The following is an 18929-nucleotide window of genomic DNA, read 5'->3' on the forward strand; positions in this document are numbered from 1 at the left end:
TGTGAATTGTTGACGAATTGTTCTTTTAGACTTTGGCCTTGATTGCCAGCTATGTATGCAAACGCGCCTTTCGGACGCGTAATTGAGTATCCTCGTAATGAATACGCACTGCTACAGGGTTTCCGTTGAAACCAGATGGATGTAGTTTGGAATACGAACGTGTATGCATTCGTAACGGGGGAAACTTTACAGCACATCATTCGTATTGAACACCGCATGTCGAGTAGTAGGTTTTATTCCCGGAAAAAAACGGAAGATTTGTCGAGTGATCCGTGGTTGTCGGATTTATTAGCCTTTGGCAGCGAGGAGTTTCTGTTGGCCGCCTAAACTGCCTTGTGCGCCGGAAAGTGAGGATATGTCGCCACCTGCGGCTAATGAATTTCCAGACCCGATTCCCGGTCCTACCGGACCGCCCATAGGTCCTGAGGGGCCACCAACAGGCCCTGACGGACCGCCACTTAGACCTGAGAGTGATGGACCGACACCACCACCTGCATTTGACGGCCCTCCTGAAGGCAGCATGCCGCCCGCAGATGATGGGCCGATACCTGCAGGTCCAGCCGGTCCGACACCTGACACACCGACGCCTGGTCCGACGCCTGGCCCGACACCAGAGGGTCTTCCTGAGGGGAATGCACCGCCAGGAGCGCCGCCGTCCAGGACACTATCTACTGCACCCGTGAAGAGCTCGGGCGGCAGCCGTGGCTTGGGCCTGAGTTCCGCCTGGCGATTCAGGTAGGCTAGAACCTGCTTAATCTGGTCATCGATGGCCTTGCGCACCAGGGGCTCGAGGCGCTTCTTGACTGACCGCTCGAGGAACGATTGCGCAGCGCGCAGGAAGGTGCGGAACAGTGGCTTTCTCGACGGCTCGTGTGGCTTGAGGAACAGCCTGAAGCCTTGAAGAAATAGGATCTTGAAGTTTGTCACGTGGATCTCATGGGGACCCGTTCTGTGAATTCGTAACAAAAAACAATATTAGGAGATTGGTGCCGCAGGTACACAACAGCAAATGCGAGTGCAACGTTCGAGTTGGTTCAGAACGATGAAGTATATTCGCAGTAATTCTTTGAAGCGCTTTGACTCTACTTCGCGTTGCCGTTTGGTTATGACTTTGTATTCTACAACGAACGAATTATTAGTACAACTGGTCTCTTAGACAAAGCTACACCCTTTGGGGTGTATATATGCCACAAAGCAATAATCGTCAACTGCCTCGCTTGCGTTTCCTTTCTTGAAAACGCCGCGCCCGCTACTTTCCTGTCGGTAATGCTATGCTATGCTGATAACGCGCATGCCGTTCGTTACTGGGAAGTACCGGGCTGGCAGCGTTAAAGAAAGGAAATGCGGGCAAGGCAGATGACGAGTATTGTTGTGTGGCAACATACGACCCAAAGGGTGTAATTTTGTTTTAGAGTGTGTATTACGTACAGTGCATTGAAAACGTCATGTAACAGTTGGGCAATTAGGTACAATTTTCTGAGTACAATAGAAAAAGTCACGCGAGTGGACTCTTTACAAAAAAGAAAAAGGTGCTTTATTTTCCATAGTCATCAAATATACTCGAATCAAAAACAAATATATAACAACACGAGCAGACAGTAGTGAAATATAGTCTAGGTTAGTCCTTGGGAAATGTAGCCATAGTCTGTAAGTACTCACTGTTAGTTGCCCGTATTGCTAACAATGGCTAATGTTGACGCTTTATTTATGGAAACGTGTTCCTGCATTTTCCTACCTAAAAAGCAGCCATAGACGTTGCTGAGACTGAGAGCTCACAATTGGATTGCTTAGGTACGATACATTAATTTTATCGTCAGACCAGCCTACACCTATATATGCATCTAACCAAGGCTACGCTAGGAGACTGCATAAAACCGCAAGGGAAATGCTATCCTTCCTGTGTATTATTGGCAGCTTTAAAAGAGAATACTGTCGTTGTTGACCTGAGATTCAGGAAAAATACTGTCGTTGTTTACCTGAGTCAGCAAAAAGGCCGCACCAGCCGGCCTTTTTCCTAACTGGTCGATGTCATAGTACCTGAAGAACGCGCCTTCCAATCCACGCCATGAAATATTTCTGCTGTGGAAGAAGGGTTTGTGCTGTTCGTCAGACCATCATGGTAGTTTTCATAAGTACTTTTCATTTTCATTTACTACGTAACCCGCCGCTTTGACCGAGCGGACAGAACCTTTGCACCCTACGCCAATAGGGCCCTGTAGTAGTATGAAGTCGTCGTACGTCGCTCTCTTGAGTGCTGCGATCAGACTTACGTTCTTGTAACAAGATTCTTATGTATACTTCACAAGTGTTCGATAATTTTCAGACAGGAACTGGCTATTATTTGTGTCTGAATTACGCGTATCCGCGCTATCTGTTTTGTCGATGAAAGCCCTGCCGGGCGTTTACTTACTGCGCTATTTCGAGGATAGCCCGGGCTTTCTTGACGATCACAGTGAAGTGCACGAGCTGCTTTTTTATGTTCCTTCTGTTCATCGTCACAGTGGCCGACGAGTTTCCGAACACGTCCGTGATGCCCAGGTCGAGACCGAGACGCATGCCGCTGTGGTCGGCCGTAACGAAGCAAGGACCCGTGCGTTTCACGTGGGACAGGCCGTACACGAACGAGTTGAAGGTGCGCACAGTGCCCGACATGCGCAAGATGCTGGAAAACGGCATGGTCATTTCGGGAAGCCTCAGCGGGTCTGCCCCGTAAGCCAAAAAGATCTGGCGGAGCAGCAGTGTGAACAGGTCCAGCTGTCCGTGATCTGAACCGAATCCTACTATGCCTCCACCGCCTCCAATTTCACCTTCGGGATTCTCTCCGAAGACCTCTGTTGGTTCTGAACCACCAATCGGACCTCCGGGTCCTATTCCGACGCCACCACCCGCTCCCATTCCAGGTCCTCCGGCCAGACTCGGTCCAGCGCCTGATCCTCCTATAGTTGCACCTGGGCCACCTTCTGCACCTTCTCCGAAGCTAGGCCGCATTCCAGGGGCGCTTGGCGCCGCTCCTCCAATGACATTTGGTCCACCTCCTGGCCCGGAAGGTCCACTAAGACTAGGGTTGCCTATGGCGCCGCCTTTCTGTTGACCTGGTTTGAAAAATAAGAAAGCAAGAAAAAACTTCTATTAGTTCTCGCATAAAGTCCGTATTATAAGATAAGCACTAGATGTCATTCTTTCTCCCATATAGACTCTCGCTCTTCGATTGGGGCACGCCATATAAGCTTGAAATTTACATGGTTTTTCGGCAACGTCGTGGCAATATTGTTTAGGCGAACTAGAAATGCTGCATGTGAGCAGATACTTTATTCACTTGTTATCTATAGAAACGGAGCGTGACGGGTGCCATCAGAAGTAGGGGGAAAAGGCCACTGATAGCTCTTCTTTTGAAGTTTAAACTTGCTGAGATTGTTGCTATTATCACTTCGCACTTTTCTTTTTTGCCAGGACTCCTTGTAACTTGTCCAATTACATTACTTTTCTTTTTCCACTTCCTTGTGTCCGTTATTTCAGGGCTTATTGAGGTATGTACATTGTGGCCTAGTACGTATGACTGCAGATACTTTCCCATTTTCCTTTATAAATTGTGCCTGTTGTGGATGAGTTTTGATCGGCGAGTTGGCACTCGTGATAGGTTTTTATTTTTGTGTCAGTAATTGCGTACTCGAATTCTGCATCCGAAATTCTATTTAGCATTTATAAACGTGTTACGCTATTCCTAATATGCCTTTATTTTGATACTACTAAGTTAAATAGCGGTGTAATGTATTCGACTTCGTTAGGCGACGTTCGTAGGGAAAGAAAAAAGCTGTGTTGAGCATGAGTACTCGCTTACAATGTCGGGATAAATTACGGTAATCATAACTTGCTTTAAGCGTCTCAACCTGATGCGCAACGTAGCTCACATTCTCATTCCGCCCTTCAAGCACAGTTATCTACAAGAATTTTATTAAAATTGTCATTCTGTATGTGCGAAATTCGATGAAGCACGATTTTGAACACGCACCACTGACACACACACACACACACATACATATATATATATATATATATATATATATATATATATATATATATATATATATATATATATATATATATATATATATCATCGAACAGACAGTTTATACAAGTCACAAATGCCAAGACTGAAACCTTATATACTGGTCTGACAGTGATAAGGCGCCGAGCATGTCGGTGCGCACACTAACGTCAAAGCAGTCAAGGCATTCGGTGTGTCACTGGTATCTACTGTTATTCCTCCTAACCAACCAAAGCGGGAAGACACCGGCTGGGAACTCGTTCCGTCGATCCTCGCCCACTGCCGGACTGTAGGTAATTCTTCGCCGTCGGTTACAGCCGACTAGCTAAGGCTGTTATAGTTTCACCCACTCCGACCGGACTCATTTTTTTCGACAGCGAACTTCTCGCCGAAGCTGGATATCGTCATCACCAGAAAACAAGCGCCCTGCCGCTTACGGCAGAGGACAAAGGATGCCGTACGAACAAAGCCGAACCACAGCTCTTCCGCTTACGATATACGCACCAGGCGAACACCCCCTGGATGAGGCTTTCTTTTAATCCCGTCTTGCTTGGCGAACTGCAGTAGTACCCCAAGTACGCCTCGCATGTTGGAAATTTTGTGCGCCGTTGTCGCTACGATGGCCGGAAATAGAAGGGCTCGCGTCTAACGTGTTTTTCTCGCTCTCACCCTTTATTCGAAGCGCAAGAACACGCACACGTCACTGACGAGGTAGTCTCGTTTTTTTGGCGCCCAAAGGACTAATAAACATGCTTGTTGCGCTCTTTTACAGCGAAGCTGTTTATGCGGACCCTATGCCGTTGTTGTGGGAGTTCACTGAAACTATCATCATCAGCAATGGCTCGAGCGTCGTCGTCTTTCGCCGCAGCTGGCTCGTTGGCGGCCATCGGCGCTACCGCGCGAATGCGCTTGTGCCGCTGCTCCCGCGTTAGTCGTCGTGGTCTTCTTTCACAGCTGGCTCGGTTGCCTGTCGTCATTCCGGCCTTGAATTTCACTTCTCTTATGTCGTCGTAATGGAGAGGCCGCGTTTACGGGGGTGTGAACTATTGCATAAGGGGTTATGAGCAGTCATTGTCTTACGTGACGGACAGATTTAATGATCAAGCAATTTAATTTTGAAGAATCGCCAGCGGCAATGCCTGGCGGATGCTGCTAACCACGCCACCGAGGAAACTCGAGACATCGAACGGAAGCGACAACGGCGGACTGCAGGGATACCGTCACTGACGTCGTTCTCTCCGTCGCAGCCGAAAGTGTGTGTAACCTCATTAAGGAACACAAAGACGTCAATCGTCAAAGCGATTTCAGTGCCCGTATCCCCAGTGGTGAGCCTTGCGCCCAATATACGGAGCTTTGGATTAGTGGTTCCGCACAATCTATTCCAGCTACAACCATGGGAAGACCACGGGGCGGAGCAACTTGCACGCGAAAAAAAAAATAAAACGCACGGCAAAACACTGACACTAACTTCACGCGCAAAAAAAAGATAACACTGGGAGAACCTCAAAATATGAGCACCCCTATGCATGCTCGCTACACGAAGCACGCAAAAGCAAAGATGAGGTGAAATAATGGTGAAACATAAGATTTATAATATAGACTGCTTGCGAAGTTTGACTTGCATGGTTAACACTCGATGTAACTAACACACCTTCCGTGTTCGACCATCTTCACGGACTGGAAGGGGTGGTGATTTCTTTTTTTCTTTAGGAGCTTGATTAACTAGATCAAGCTGATAATATTGTGAGTAAATAATTTATTTTATACCGAACAGAGGAATATTAGCAAAATATTTCTCTGGCAAAGCAGAGATAGCGATGAGGTATGGTATGAATGAATGGGTGGTGTGAATGCCAAGCAATGCCTTAAGATAACTTTATCCTTGTTGGAAGATAGGTAATATGGAGCCGCATGGTTATCCTGGTGATCAAAATGCGTATGTGCCAGCAAAAAAAAAAGACATCTGCGGGTTCTATGCTTGTGTGGGAATCGGCGTTAAGCGAGAGAGTGAGAAAAATACGTTATTTTTGCCCATCATTCTGATTAGGAGGGAACTCTTAGTTCATTTCCTTCTGTCGAGAAGCATTCGATGATGTTTGCACAAATGGAAAATTAATTCTTATGAAAACGTAACGCCAATGACCGAAGTGCTTGCAGAAATTGGCATAAATGAAGTGTTATTTTAGCCAAATAAATAGTTCACGATGCAAGGGATATCTAATGCTTAAGCAAACGTAACGCGGTTAGGCAAGTGGTCGCATTCTCGGCTGCTTGCTTGCTTGCTCCTTTCACCAAGATGCTTACCCACTACGGCGATGGCGCATGATGCCAACCTCTTGTGCACCTCTGTATTGTAGACTTTGTCATTTTCTAATGGGCAGTGGGTGTAAATGGCCATAGCATGGAAACGGTATAAAGACGACAGAATGATGATGATGAAACCACCCGGTGGCTTAGCGGCGATGGTATTGCGCTGCTAAGCACGAGGTCTCGTGTTCAAATCCCGGCCGCGGAGGCCGCATTTAGATGGTGGTGGAATGCAAAAACGCCCGTGTCCAGTGCACTTAGGGCAAGCTAAAAAACCGCATATAGTCAAAATTAATGCGGAGTCCCCCACTACGGCGTGCCCAATAATCAGATTGTGGTTTTGCCACGTAAAAACCAGAATGTAATTTTTTTAATGCAGCCACGGCGCCTTGACGGCGCTCTGGCGACTGCCAGGTGACCACAGCGGCATGGCGATGACAGCTTGCTGATGACTGCACGACTGCGAAGGCCTCGCAACAGCATGTGAAGAACGAATGATGACGAAGGAGGGTCGACACTGAAATCACAATTGAATGACGACAACAGGTGGATTACGTAAGGACGATGTTCATACACAGACGAATACAGAATGACAAATATGGCACACCGGGGACTACATGATTTCGAAGCGGTCACGAGGGCATGTAAAGTAGAGATGCCAGCGGAGTCACAACACTGGACGGACGACAGAATTAAGACGGCACAGTCAGGGACGATGACAGATTGACGACAGCGAAACGATGGTGACTGAACCACGACATGAGTGACGAGGACAGTGACAGGTTTACGTGACGACGGCGGAACCATTACGATCTAATCACGAAAACCTGAGGACCATGGCATGACAACGATGGAAAAAGAGGAGTGAATGATAATGGCTGAGAGACGACGAAAGACAGACTAACAATGACGGGAGTGACAACGACAGAGGGGCAACATCGGAAAATTCACAATGTTACCATGAAGGCTTGAGGACCACCGCGTCACGACGGTGGAATGATGAAATCATCATGACGCTGACGGCATGCCGACGACTGCGTGATCACAGCGGGATGACGACATAATGATAATTGCGCAACGGGGACAAGGTGGCGAAGATGGCATATCAAGAACAAATGATGACAAAGCAATCATGAATATGGGACGATGGTAATGTAGCTGCGACCACATACCGTACCCAATACTAGTGTGCACTATACCCGCACGATGAAGGACTGAAAGCGACAACGTGACAACGAAAGTGGCCCTATGGGCACATACCCTGCCACTCAGTGGCACGTGTAATTATACATTGTTCTATATTCGGCAATACAGCAGCAGCCTCCACCCAAAGAGCGGGAAGAGCCAAAAAGTCTTCACTATAAAGTGAGGCAGATGCCGATGCCACGCACTGTGACAATCGATGTTATGCGAAGCATCTTGCTGGTAGCTGGCTCTCCATCATCGTTTGGGATTACACAAAGCTTTACCAAATGGACCAACGTGTTTCTGGAAGACGAAGACCTGTGTGTCTGATGCAAGCGTGCGGGTGGCGACAGTAACAAGACCACGGTGACGACAATCGTGTTACGGCGACGGCTTTATTTCTACTCCGGGCGTTCAATGCGAACTTAGGACATGCCATTTATTAAGGCCTGCATAGGTAGTTGACGCGCGTAAGCCGGAGAAACACTGATTGTTACGTCATAAGCGACTACGTGTCATACAATCGTAAGTGCCAATCGCTGTGTCATGTGGTCTACGTTACGATGACGATAGTATTTGCACTGTGGCGATGAAACGTTAGAACCTGTTCCACCTGGGCCGGTCATAAAGGCTGTACAACGTCGCCCAGTTTCTATGCAGCATTGCTGACTGCTACGAGGAATGTGCTGGGGAATGCGGGGCGATATTGAACATGGCTCGGTCTAACACAGCGTCTGAAAATTTTATTGCAGGCGTCCGAAATAAGGCGAGGCCAGAAAAACCTACATTCCTAACCACCTTAAAGTGTTTGCAATGAGGCAAAGAATGCTTTGCGTTTAACGTTGCAGGTACCATGCGCTGGTAATCAGTTTAGCTTTCATTGGTGTTTGCGAAGAAAGCTCTTCTTGATCGATTACCATGTGCAAGCATAGAGGACACGACCGAGAAAGAGATTTTCACCGATAAATGCCCATCGTGGCGCTAGAACGTAAGGAATCCAGGCGTGACGACGAAGGATTGGCAACAATTTGAGGAAGTGACAAAAGTGGAACGAAGACGAAGGAATAACCGTGACGGCATGGCGATCACGGCTTCACGACATCAGAATGACTACAATTGAACGACCAATTACTATTCTACTATGCGACGTCGCCGCAATGGCGGCGATGGAATGACGACGGCATGGCGATAAAGTGTACGCCAATTCTGGAGTAATCACTATAATATTACGCCAACGGTGTGAGGACGATGGCATAACGACTGAATGTATAACTACTCTGACATGACGACGAAGGCCTCAGGACAATTGGATTACGAAGCTTCAATCACAATTGTGGAGTGATCGAGACGGCATCACGACAATATGGCCGCCAATCAAACACAACGACTGCATGACAACACAATAAACACGATGGTGTGACGTCGATGAGTTGACGACACTGCAATCAGTGCGACAGAATGAAGCTAACTCAAGGATGATGATCGAATAACCACGATAGTAAACCAGCGGCAGTATGACAGTATGACAAACACGTGACGACAAAGGGACGGCGATTATGCAATGACAACGGCTTGGCAATTAGAAGACGAAACTGCAATGATCCTGACGTAACGACCACGACGGAATCACGACTTTATGACCACGAATGGTTAACGAAGTCCATAAAACAACTATGGCATGACGACGGTAAAATGATGATGACGGAGTGACGATGATGTAATTACGGCGGCGTGGTCACAATGAAATGAAGACAACGTTATTCCATGATGCTGTCCCGACTACGATGAAATTACACCGTAGTCGGGACAATTACAATTTACAATTTAACGACGAAATTAAATTACAAATTTACATTACAAATTTAAATTACAATTTTTACAATAATGCAATTATTTTAGAAATTTTCTAATACAATTATTTTACAAATTGAAATTACAATTTAGCGACGAAATTACAGCGTAGTGGCGACGACGGCTTCAGCACGAAAGAATTATCCCAACTGAATGAAGGCGCTGAATGTCGACGACAGCGTGTTTGCCGTGGAGGTCACATCCTTATTATCCCGGGTCACCTCACCTCGCACTATGTCTGGTACTGGTTTGCACGATGCGCCGTACTAGCCAATTGTGCAGGACAGCGCCATCGCAGGCACACCAAACCGGCAAGGGTAGGCAAAACATACTTCCCTTTATATGTTTACTGAAAATCGCGCTGAGCACTGGAGCAAAAAGTATGGAATTGCAATTGCGAACTACTTTACCATACCGAAGAATCATAGCCAGGCACTTGGTTAACTTTCATTTCGGTCCAATTGTGACAAAATGTTCTACAAACGGGAAGCCGGACACCGATGTGGAAAAATGAATCTCTGTTTGCGCTAAGCTTTTGCGGAAACGTCGCTGTATTGTAATAATTCTCAGCCCGCCCGTTGTATCCTGTTGTCAATCGCTCAACTTGAACGATGTGAAACAGCAGCTTTCTGCTGATGTTCAAGAAAAGGCGCAGCTTGATATAACCTTGAGATGCACAAGAATGTTATTATGTCGAAACGTGTAGGTACCGAAACTTATGCAAGATGATCCACCAAATATAGTACAGTTTGTGTGTCCTGCGGTCAGCATGGAACGGCAACACTCAAAGTGCACCAGTTCGCTTGATGCGACTGTGCTTTGGCTATCCGGTGACTAGCAGCTTCCAGACTTTTCACTCATGTGACCATTGCCGGGCGTTGTCCTAGTCACAGGAATGTACTCATGTGGGAAGCGAAGTATCCTTGGCAGCAGCTTGGCTACGGTCGGCCGTGTATCTTTCGACGGCGTCCCGTGCATTCTATTGCAAGGGACTTCAGATTGTGAAAATCTGAAGTTTCTGAAAAACATGCAATGTCTGATCTTTGGTAAAATTCCTGTATTGCTATGCAGCTCTACAACAGATGGTATTACCAAGTTCTACAAGACCGTACCGAAAGCGCACAGGTCATGACAAGTGACGTCAAACAAGGGCTAACTTCTTGCGAGACAGAGTAATTATTACAGCTGCGTTTACAAGGCTGCAACCGAGTTCCATGTACATCAGTGTCGCAGCGGACGTGCAATGCGTGCTTCATATCTGTGGCGTGCAGTGGCCGCGCTTCACTGAAGAAAGCTGAGCGGTCAGTGCGGTGATAACTCGCAATCATTTATAGCGTGGCGCGCCTGCATACACTTAAGGAAGTCACAACTATGCCTTAATCACCTGCGCCCGGCCCCGTGAATTCGCTTTTACTAGCTAGCGATTGGAGCTCTTGACATCGATTCCTCCAATTGAAACAATGAGTGCGCTGCCTCTCTGTAGAAACCTGTACAGTATCGCCCCTTCGTTGAGCCGTAAAGGAGCGACCACCCTTCACTTTTTAAACAGAAGGCCCAAGTTTTGTTTTGCCTTTAGCAGTTGTTGGAAATACTGGCCGCGTTTTGAGCACCTGCCCACGGCACAATTATGCGTGCGATGACTTTATGAGTCGCCAACACAGCTGTTACGTGTATAGAAATCGCGTCAGCCTTGAGTTACGGCTCTACCACACAGGTCCAACGGTACGCACATTTATCCCAGTTAGGGAACAATGTTACAGAGCGGTTTAGTTGAACGACCAGACTCTCCCAATATCGATATGAATGAGTCCGTCGCCAAAATGTTGGAGTGAAGGAAGCACAATGGATTTTCTGGTCGCATGGCTTCACAAAACTCGCCCCTTCCATTCAAGTGACGAGTCGACTGCAAACCAAAGTAGTGGTTTAAGCGCCGTATATATTTATTTGATGCGCAGTAACTTAGGGAGCTTAACACTCATTGGCCCATTGGTGTTTACTAGTTTGAGTGCTTTGTCGAAGGTTTCATGCCACTTACGATGGTTGCTAGGAAGTCGCGTTTTTTAAATATTTTCTAGATATAGGCCTAGTGTTTGCTCGAGCGAGTTAAAAAAGAAACGTGGCGTAAAGGAAAATTCAGTCGTGTGTGAGTTTAGAACACGCTATTCTTGCGTTGAATTAAATATATTAGCTTCCACGGTTCACCGGCGTTGAAAGCCTATTGTGTCAGTATATCTCTGCCGAAACAGACGCGACGATCGGTTGCGAACTCTGCATTCTCCAAAGAACTAGGTAGTTGAGCTTGCTGGTGGTGAATATATTCGTACATACACACGCACCTGCAGCGCGGGGCCACAATACGGATAATAGAGCAGAGGCGCACAGCAATCACAGCAAATTAGCTGTAAGCGGACGTTAAGAGTGCGTGATCCCCTGCTTGTCTTGCTATCCTGAACATGCGCGTACTTAGGCTCAGTTGACGCTATCGCGCCTTCGTGGCTGAGTGGCCGAAGGTTAGCTGAAGGTACCGGAGAAGGTGTCCGTTGAAACAGAGTTTAGTTTACGAACTAATTGGAGGCTGACGCATGACTAAAGCACTGTACGGATAAGCCTATCTGCTTCTTACTTCAAATATTTGAACTTAAAATGTGCCCTTACCATAGGCGGTCGCCACGCAAAACAGCAACAGTATTGCGCTCCGCATCTTCGGGAGCCTGTGTCTCCTGCGCCGCCGCTGCGCTCACTGGTCGGTGAAGAGGCACTGCTAAACCTTTTTCTTACATATGAAGGCCTTTCATGGTTGGCCTTGGATTGTACTAAATGTGGTTCTCTGGATGAAGACAAGACGCACGTGGACCAAGTGCACGTCATACCTGTCATACCAAATACAAAGCAAGCAGGATACGGCTGTTTTGAGCCGAGCCTGTGCGGGTCTGGCCCTTTCTTTCGCCTTTCAGGCCCGTCTCAGCACCCAGATGTGGACAACATGGCCGGGCCGTCATTGTTTTAAGTCCTTGCGTCTTTAAGTTTGCAATGCATCGGCGTAGACGAAAGTGACTTGTTTTCGTGGAGCCTGCACAGCATTGTGATACGAGTATGCGACAGCTTGCGCAGTATGAGTGACGGCAGCCTTGTACGCTCGTGTGTGGCGCCTTACAAACGGCGAAGGCTCGCTAGCTAAAACAAAGCTAATGGTTATTCAAATTGTGACAAGAGGTGGAAGGGAAAAAATATTTTAAAAAATTCTCGTGTCGGTACCTCGCGTGCAGACTCCACGTCACTGCTACCGGTGCCGACATTTTTCGCATGGCTTTCCTACCAAGAAAAGTTCTTCCAAATGCATGTGTCTTCATGCTAATACTGTATTCTTACAAAAAATGACGGATATACCATTATTGGATGCCGCGACTTCACGTGCCAGGCCTCGATGATGAATAGACTTAGATGAACCTCTTACGCACCGTCTCTCATGAATCATGAGTGTCAGCCACGTTCTCATCAAATCATTAAATTATTTAAAGAACTAAATTGTTCGTTAAATTTACTAATCGAAGGACTAGCGCTTAAAAGTAAAATTCATCCAGTATGATCGCTCTCACACAATATGGTATCACTGTAAATGCGGTGGCGGCATTTTCGAGCGATCCCTTTCGGCGATGCGATTCCTTTTGCGAGATTTAGCTCAGTTCAGCACGTTGAAGTACAGGGCCAAAATCGTTTCTGGCTCTGCGCGATGAAAGCGAGCTTTTCACCGCGCCATAGACGTTCTCGGCCTTGTAAATCGACGTGGCCGGCGCAGTCGCGACATCTTGCGAAAGCGATCGTATCGCTGAAAGTAGTCGCTCGAAAATACGGCCTCAGTTCTCCACGTAGGTCAATGCTGAAGAGGAGGACCTGGGCCCTTATTCACAAAGTGTTCTCTTACGTTAGAATAGGCTTTCTGAGGAAATGTCAGCCAATGTTAATAACGACATGGCAAGAGAGCAGGCCACCGGCCAATAGCGAAGATAACTTAAGAAAAACTTCATGGATGGAGCCCCTGATACGTTATTATTATTATTATTATTATTATTATTATTTTATATGTCGTCCGAGGCCTTCGGAACGCCTGTATAGTTTGCCTAGCCGAGGTCAAGGTCGCCTGCGCACGCGAGAATTCCAGAACTACAAGGCCAGAACCGCTTAGACGTCGTCCTATATTGAGTTACCCCTCGCGATCAGCAAAACACACCTATCGCGGATAAATGAAAGAAGTTTCTAGGCATGTAAGGTTTACGAAATGGGTTGCAGAAATTTCAGAAGCGCGCTGCTGATACGTGCCCATTGAGATGGCCCCCCTTTTTGTGGTCGAAGCGAGCGCATCGTGCGTGTTATTATTTTAAATGCCAGTAGCGGTATGAGTTCTGTGACGCAGAGAACCCGGTGGCGGAGTCTTCCGATTCCTTCGGGAGCGAAAGTTTCCGCGTATATATACGTATGTGTATATGACAGTGCTGCTATCCACTCTCGACGACTCGGCCTTTCGACGCAGCTCAACATGGAATACTTCGTGTCTCGTCACCTTTCGGATGAGAGAAGCGACCACTTCCGCCATTATTTTGACTCGTACTCGTTTTAAGTGCTGTTCGAGGCCTTCGAAATGCCTGTACGGTTTGCCTAGCCGAGTTCGCGGCCGCCTGCGCACGCGAGAATTCCGGAACTACAAGGCCAGGACCGCTTAGAAATCGTCTCTGACGGATAAATCGAAGAAGTTTTTAGGCATCCAGTGCCCTCTGGATTGTACTTCTTGGCGATAAAGTAGCCGGTACGGGATTATCTGACTGAGCTGTGTCGAATGCTCGGTTGCCATAGTCGGAAGTTAGAATCCTTTTATAACACTTTTTTAATCTGACGATGGTGAGCTTGAATTTCACCACCTCCAGTGCACATCTGCAGGCTTGGAATGACGCCTGACAGCGGCAAAAGATGCCGAGAGCGAGTGGGGCTATACTAATCCAGGTACAACCAAATTAGGAAGGCCCACTACGCTTGAACAAAGCCATTACCTCACCAGAACAGGAATTGACCTCCCTGGTGCAGTATTCGGTCACTACCTCTGTGATGATTGCTACAATTAAGCTATGGCCCTCAGTCCCCAGCAGCGGCGGAGCACCTGACCAATGCGGTGGTCAGACCTGTAACGCAGCCGAGGGTGCTAAGAATCTCTGGGTCCGGACAGGCCGCCTCTGGAAACGGACCCTGTCAACCTTTAACAGCTGAAACCTGTCAAGTGAGGCTACCTTAGCAGGACTCTTTGAGGAACTATCAGACAGACATTGTTTGGGATATCATCGGCCTTAGTGAGATTAAAAGAACTGGTGAGGCTTATACATTGCTGAATAACGGCAATGTACTCTGCTATAGAGGTCTCCCAGATAAGAAGCAGTACGGGGTGGCATTCCTAATCCATAAGGACATAGCTGGCAACATTGACGAATTCTACAGCAATAATGAGAGGGTAGCAGTAGTCGTAATAAAACTTCATAAGATGTATAGGTTAAAAGTAGTACAAACCTAGGCTCCAACGTCCAATCACGATAATGAGGAAGTAGATCAGTTTGAGGAAGATGTTGAATTAGCGATGAGAAAAGCGCAAACTCAGTATACTGCAGCAACGGGCTACTTCAATGCAAAAATCTGGAAAAAGCTGGCTGATGAACAAGCAAATGGCAACTACGGCGTGGATCCTAGGAAGACTAGAGGAGAGATGTTGGTAGAATTCATAGGAAGGAATAAGCTTCCTAAGAATAAGAACAGAAAGTGGACCTGGAAAAGCCCTAATGGTGAAACAAGAAATGAAATTGATTTGATACTTTCTGACGATCCCAGCATAGTGCAGGACGTAGAAGTGATACGTAGGGTAAAGCGCAGCAATCATACGCTAGTGAGAGCAAGTCAACCTATAGGCAGTAAGGGTAAAAGCAGAAGAATTCAGGTTGGTACTTGCAAACAAATATGCAGCCCTAGAACATAGAGATGAAGGTGACATAGAGGTTATGAATAAAGCCGTAACTAGGCTGGCTTCAGAGGCAGCAATCGAAGTGGGAGGCAAGGCACCAAGGCAACCAATAGGCAAGCTCTCACAAGTAACAATGGACCTATATAACGAAGCGACAAAGAATGAAAGTGTCGAACTCAAGAGACAGAATTCGCGGAACTGTCAAAACTGATCAAAAAGACGAAAATAAGTGATATTCTAAACTATAAGGTGAGAAAGATCGAAGAAGCCGTAAAATATGGACGCAGCCTGAAATCAGTGAGGAGGAAAATTTGCATAGGAGAAACCAAGATATGTGCACTGCAAAATAAGCAGGGTAATATCATCAGCAATCCCGAAGATATAGTAAGAGTAGCAGAAGAATTATATACTGACCTGTACAGTACCCAGAGAAGTTAGGACACCTCCATTAGAAACAGTAATGAACAGGATACAGAAACTCCTCGTATAACTAGCGATGAAGTCAGAAGGGCCTTGCAAGACATGAAACGAGGAAGAGCGGCAGCAGAAGATGGAATACAAGTCGATTTAATCAAAGATGGAGGATACATGATGCTTGAAAAGTGGCGGCCCTGTATCCGAAGTGTCTATCGAGTTCAAGGGTCCCAGAAAACTGGAAGAATGCAAACATTATACTAATCCACAAAAAGAGAGACGTTACAGAATTCAAAAGTTATACGCCCGTAAGGTTACTCCCATTATTATATAAAATATTCACCAAAAGAAATCCCAATAGAATGAGGGCAACACTGGACTTTAGTCAACCAAGGGAACAGGCTGGCTTCAGGAAGGGATACTCTACCATGGACCAAATCCTTGTCATTAATTAGGTAATCGAGAAATACGCACATTACAATGAGCCTCTCTATATGGCTTGCACAGATTACGAAAAATGATTTGGTTCAGTACAGATACCAGCAGTCGTAGACGCATTACGTAATCAAGGAGTACAGACTGCTTACGTAAATACCTTGGAAAATATCTACAGAGATCCCACAGCTACCTCCATTCTACACAGAAAAGCAGGAACTTATCTATAAAGAAACGGGTAAGACAGGGAGACGCAATCTTTCCAATTCTATTCACTGCGGGCTTGGAAGAAGTATTCAAGCTGTTAAACTGGGAAGGCTTAGGAGTAAAGATAGACGGCGAATATCGCAACCTTCGGTTTGCCGATGACATTCAGCAACACTAAAGACGAGTTACGAGAAATGATTGAGGACCTTAGAAGAGAGAGAGTGCAAGAGTGGGGCTGAAGATTAGTATGCAGAAGACAAACATAATGATGAATAGATCGGCAAGGGAACAAGAGTTGAGGATCGCCAGTCAGCCTCTAGAGGTTGTGAAGGAGTACGTTTACCTAGGTCAAATAATCACAGGGAACCCTGATGACGAGAAGGAAATTCATAGAAGAAAAAAATTGGTTGGATCGTATAGAGGATACATTGTCAGCTCCTCACTGGAAGCTTACAATTATCATTGAAAAGGAAGATGTACAATCAGTGCATTTTACCGGTGCTGACATATGGGGCAGAGACTTAGAGATTGACAAAGAAGCTTGAGGCCAAGTTAAGGAACGCGCAAAGAGCGACGGAACGAAGAATGCTAGGCATAACGTTAAGATACAGAAAGAGAGCGGTTTGGATAAGGGAACAAATGGGTATAGCCGATATTCTAATTAACATTAAGTAAAGAAAATAGAGCTGGGCACGTCATGTAATGCGCAGGTTAGATAACCGTCGGACCATTAGGGTTACACTATGGGTACCAAGAGAAGGGAAATGCAGTCGAGGGCGGCAGAAGACTAGGTGGAGCGATGAAATGAGGAAATTCGCGGGCGCTAGTTGGAATCGGTTGGCGCAGGACAGGGGAAATTGGAGATCGCAGGGAGAGGCCTTCGTCCTGCGGGGACATTAAATAGGCTGATTATCATATTATTAACAGCCCACTGTGATGGCTTAGGCGAACCCGATTTCTCTACTTGTACCCGCAGATTTGATAGTAAATTATTATTATTATTATTATTATTATTAATATTTGTTTTGAATACAACATATATACTTTTGACAGGAAAAAGAAAGCGTGTAGCAGTTTGGCAACTGCCACCGGAAGAGGCAGAAAGCCTTCCAACTCTAGATACTTAAGCAGAACACTATAGCCGCCGAGACATCGCTTGGGGCTGTTCTTCAAGGGACACTAAAAGAAGATATTAAGCTGACTTAAGTAGCTAATTTGCCTGGTAGTCTATCATAGCTTCCTGCGTGTCAATGTATGACTTTGTTACGTAAAATATTAACACCGAGCGTCCCGCTGTTGCTTTTCAACTTGGATCGTCCATGCCAAAAATGGACGAGTTCTCCTGATCTCCTTGTGGCCTCCCTTATGGCGGCTTTCTGTCAGCCAGTCAATGCTTACGTCACACAATGCGTATGAAAAAATAAAATTGTAGCCAGCTCTTTTTGCCTACGGTACGTACGCAAAATACGTGGCTCTACTCTGGTTTTTCATTTTCGTTATTTTCATTGTTACAATAGCTCTGTTCCCGGTGCTGGAAAACAGCCTCATGCGTACGCGTTTAGACTACGGCGTCATAATGTATCAGTTCGCTGCATTAGGCGCTAATGCTGAACCCTGCTCACCCATAAAGTATCCTCCTCAGGACCAGTCTCTACAAGGCAAGTTCGATACCAAGCCACTAAGTAAGTCGAATTAATGATATCCGCATCTGCAGATATCGTATTCAAGTTATATCGTTTCTGAAAGCGCAAGCAAATTGTGCGCATCTTTCATATTCTGCGATGAGCGATACCGCATCTGCTGCACATATTCAGAACCGGCCTTCAGTTGAAAGTTTGGTTCTCAGTGCGTGTGACGGGCCTCAGTGAAGAAAAGGGACTTGCACTGCTCGATCATCATCTAATGGCTCCAGCGGAGCTGCCGCCACAGCGGCCGTGTCAGCTGAAATAATGTGACAAGTCGTTTATGGAAGTAACTGTTGGCAGGGACTGACGTCCGTCGAATGTGGTTTAGTGATTGAACTGTTAAGATGCCGCTGGCACGAGCCTTCGCCTCACGCTTTCTTAACCTCTTCTACAGTTTTCAACACACTCTCGCGGTTGCCTGTGCGCCTACAGGAGGTGCGCAGTACAGGACGTCAGACTTGCTGGCCGTTCGACAGTAGTTTCAGGAATGACGTACAATAGCCCCCATTCTTGGCAACACTTTAATGACACGGGCCAGCGCCTTGTCCGACGGCGGGTTTATGTCAGTTATGACGGCGATAAGGTCGGGCTGTTTGAAGACATCATGTGCTTGCTGAGTTGAGGAGTTTGTACAAACGGTAGGTATTCCTTCTTCGTCCGTTTTCATAGTCGCTGAAGAAGCTTTTCCCGATACCAGACTCCTCAGGGAGGCTGCATCAGCCGGGGCAGCTGCATGTGGCCGTACGTATCAATGTGCACCTTGCCATCCTTGGTCGAAGCCATCAAGATCTTGAAATCGGATTGT

At 46.6% G+C, this 18929-nt stretch overlaps 1 protein-coding gene across 1 annotated transcript; it reads right to left on the minus strand.

Moving 5' to 3' along the window:
- Nucleotides 1–219: 219 nt before the first annotated feature.
- LOC142572920 (uncharacterized) lies at nucleotides 220–12200 on the minus strand. The gene is made up of 3 exons (XM_075682375.1): nucleotides 12044–12200; nucleotides 2411–3092; nucleotides 220–949 (listed from the first exon to the last, which is right to left on the minus strand). Exons 1-3 carry the CDS (start codon nucleotides 12087–12089, stop codon nucleotides 289–291), a joined length of 1389 nt encoding a protein of 462 aa, XP_075538490.1. The 5' UTR covers nucleotides 12090–12200; the 3' UTR covers nucleotides 220–288.
- Between the last annotated feature and the right edge of the window lie 6729 nt (nucleotides 12201–18929).

Source organism: Dermacentor variabilis, chromosome 2, assembly GCF_050947875.1.
Source record: "Dermacentor variabilis isolate Ectoservices chromosome 2, ASM5094787v1, whole genome shotgun sequence".
Classification (NCBI taxonomy): domain Eukaryota; kingdom Metazoa; phylum Arthropoda; class Arachnida; order Ixodida; family Ixodidae; genus Dermacentor; species Dermacentor variabilis.

Bases quoted from the DNA above. Each gene is read 5' to 3' on its own strand.
- LOC142572920 (XM_075682375.1), bottom strand. From the start codon at position 12,089: ATGCGGAGCGCAATACTGTTGCTGTTTTGCGTGGCGACCGCCTATG. The intron at 3,093-12,043 runs GTAAGGGCACAT...TTTTCAAACCAG, and splicing joins TTGCGTGGCGACCGCCTATG to GTCAACAGAAAGGCGGCGCC. The intron at 950-2,410 runs GTAAGTAAACGC...ACGAATTCACAG, and splicing joins GCTATCCTCGAAATAGCGCA to AACGGGTCCCCATGAGATCC.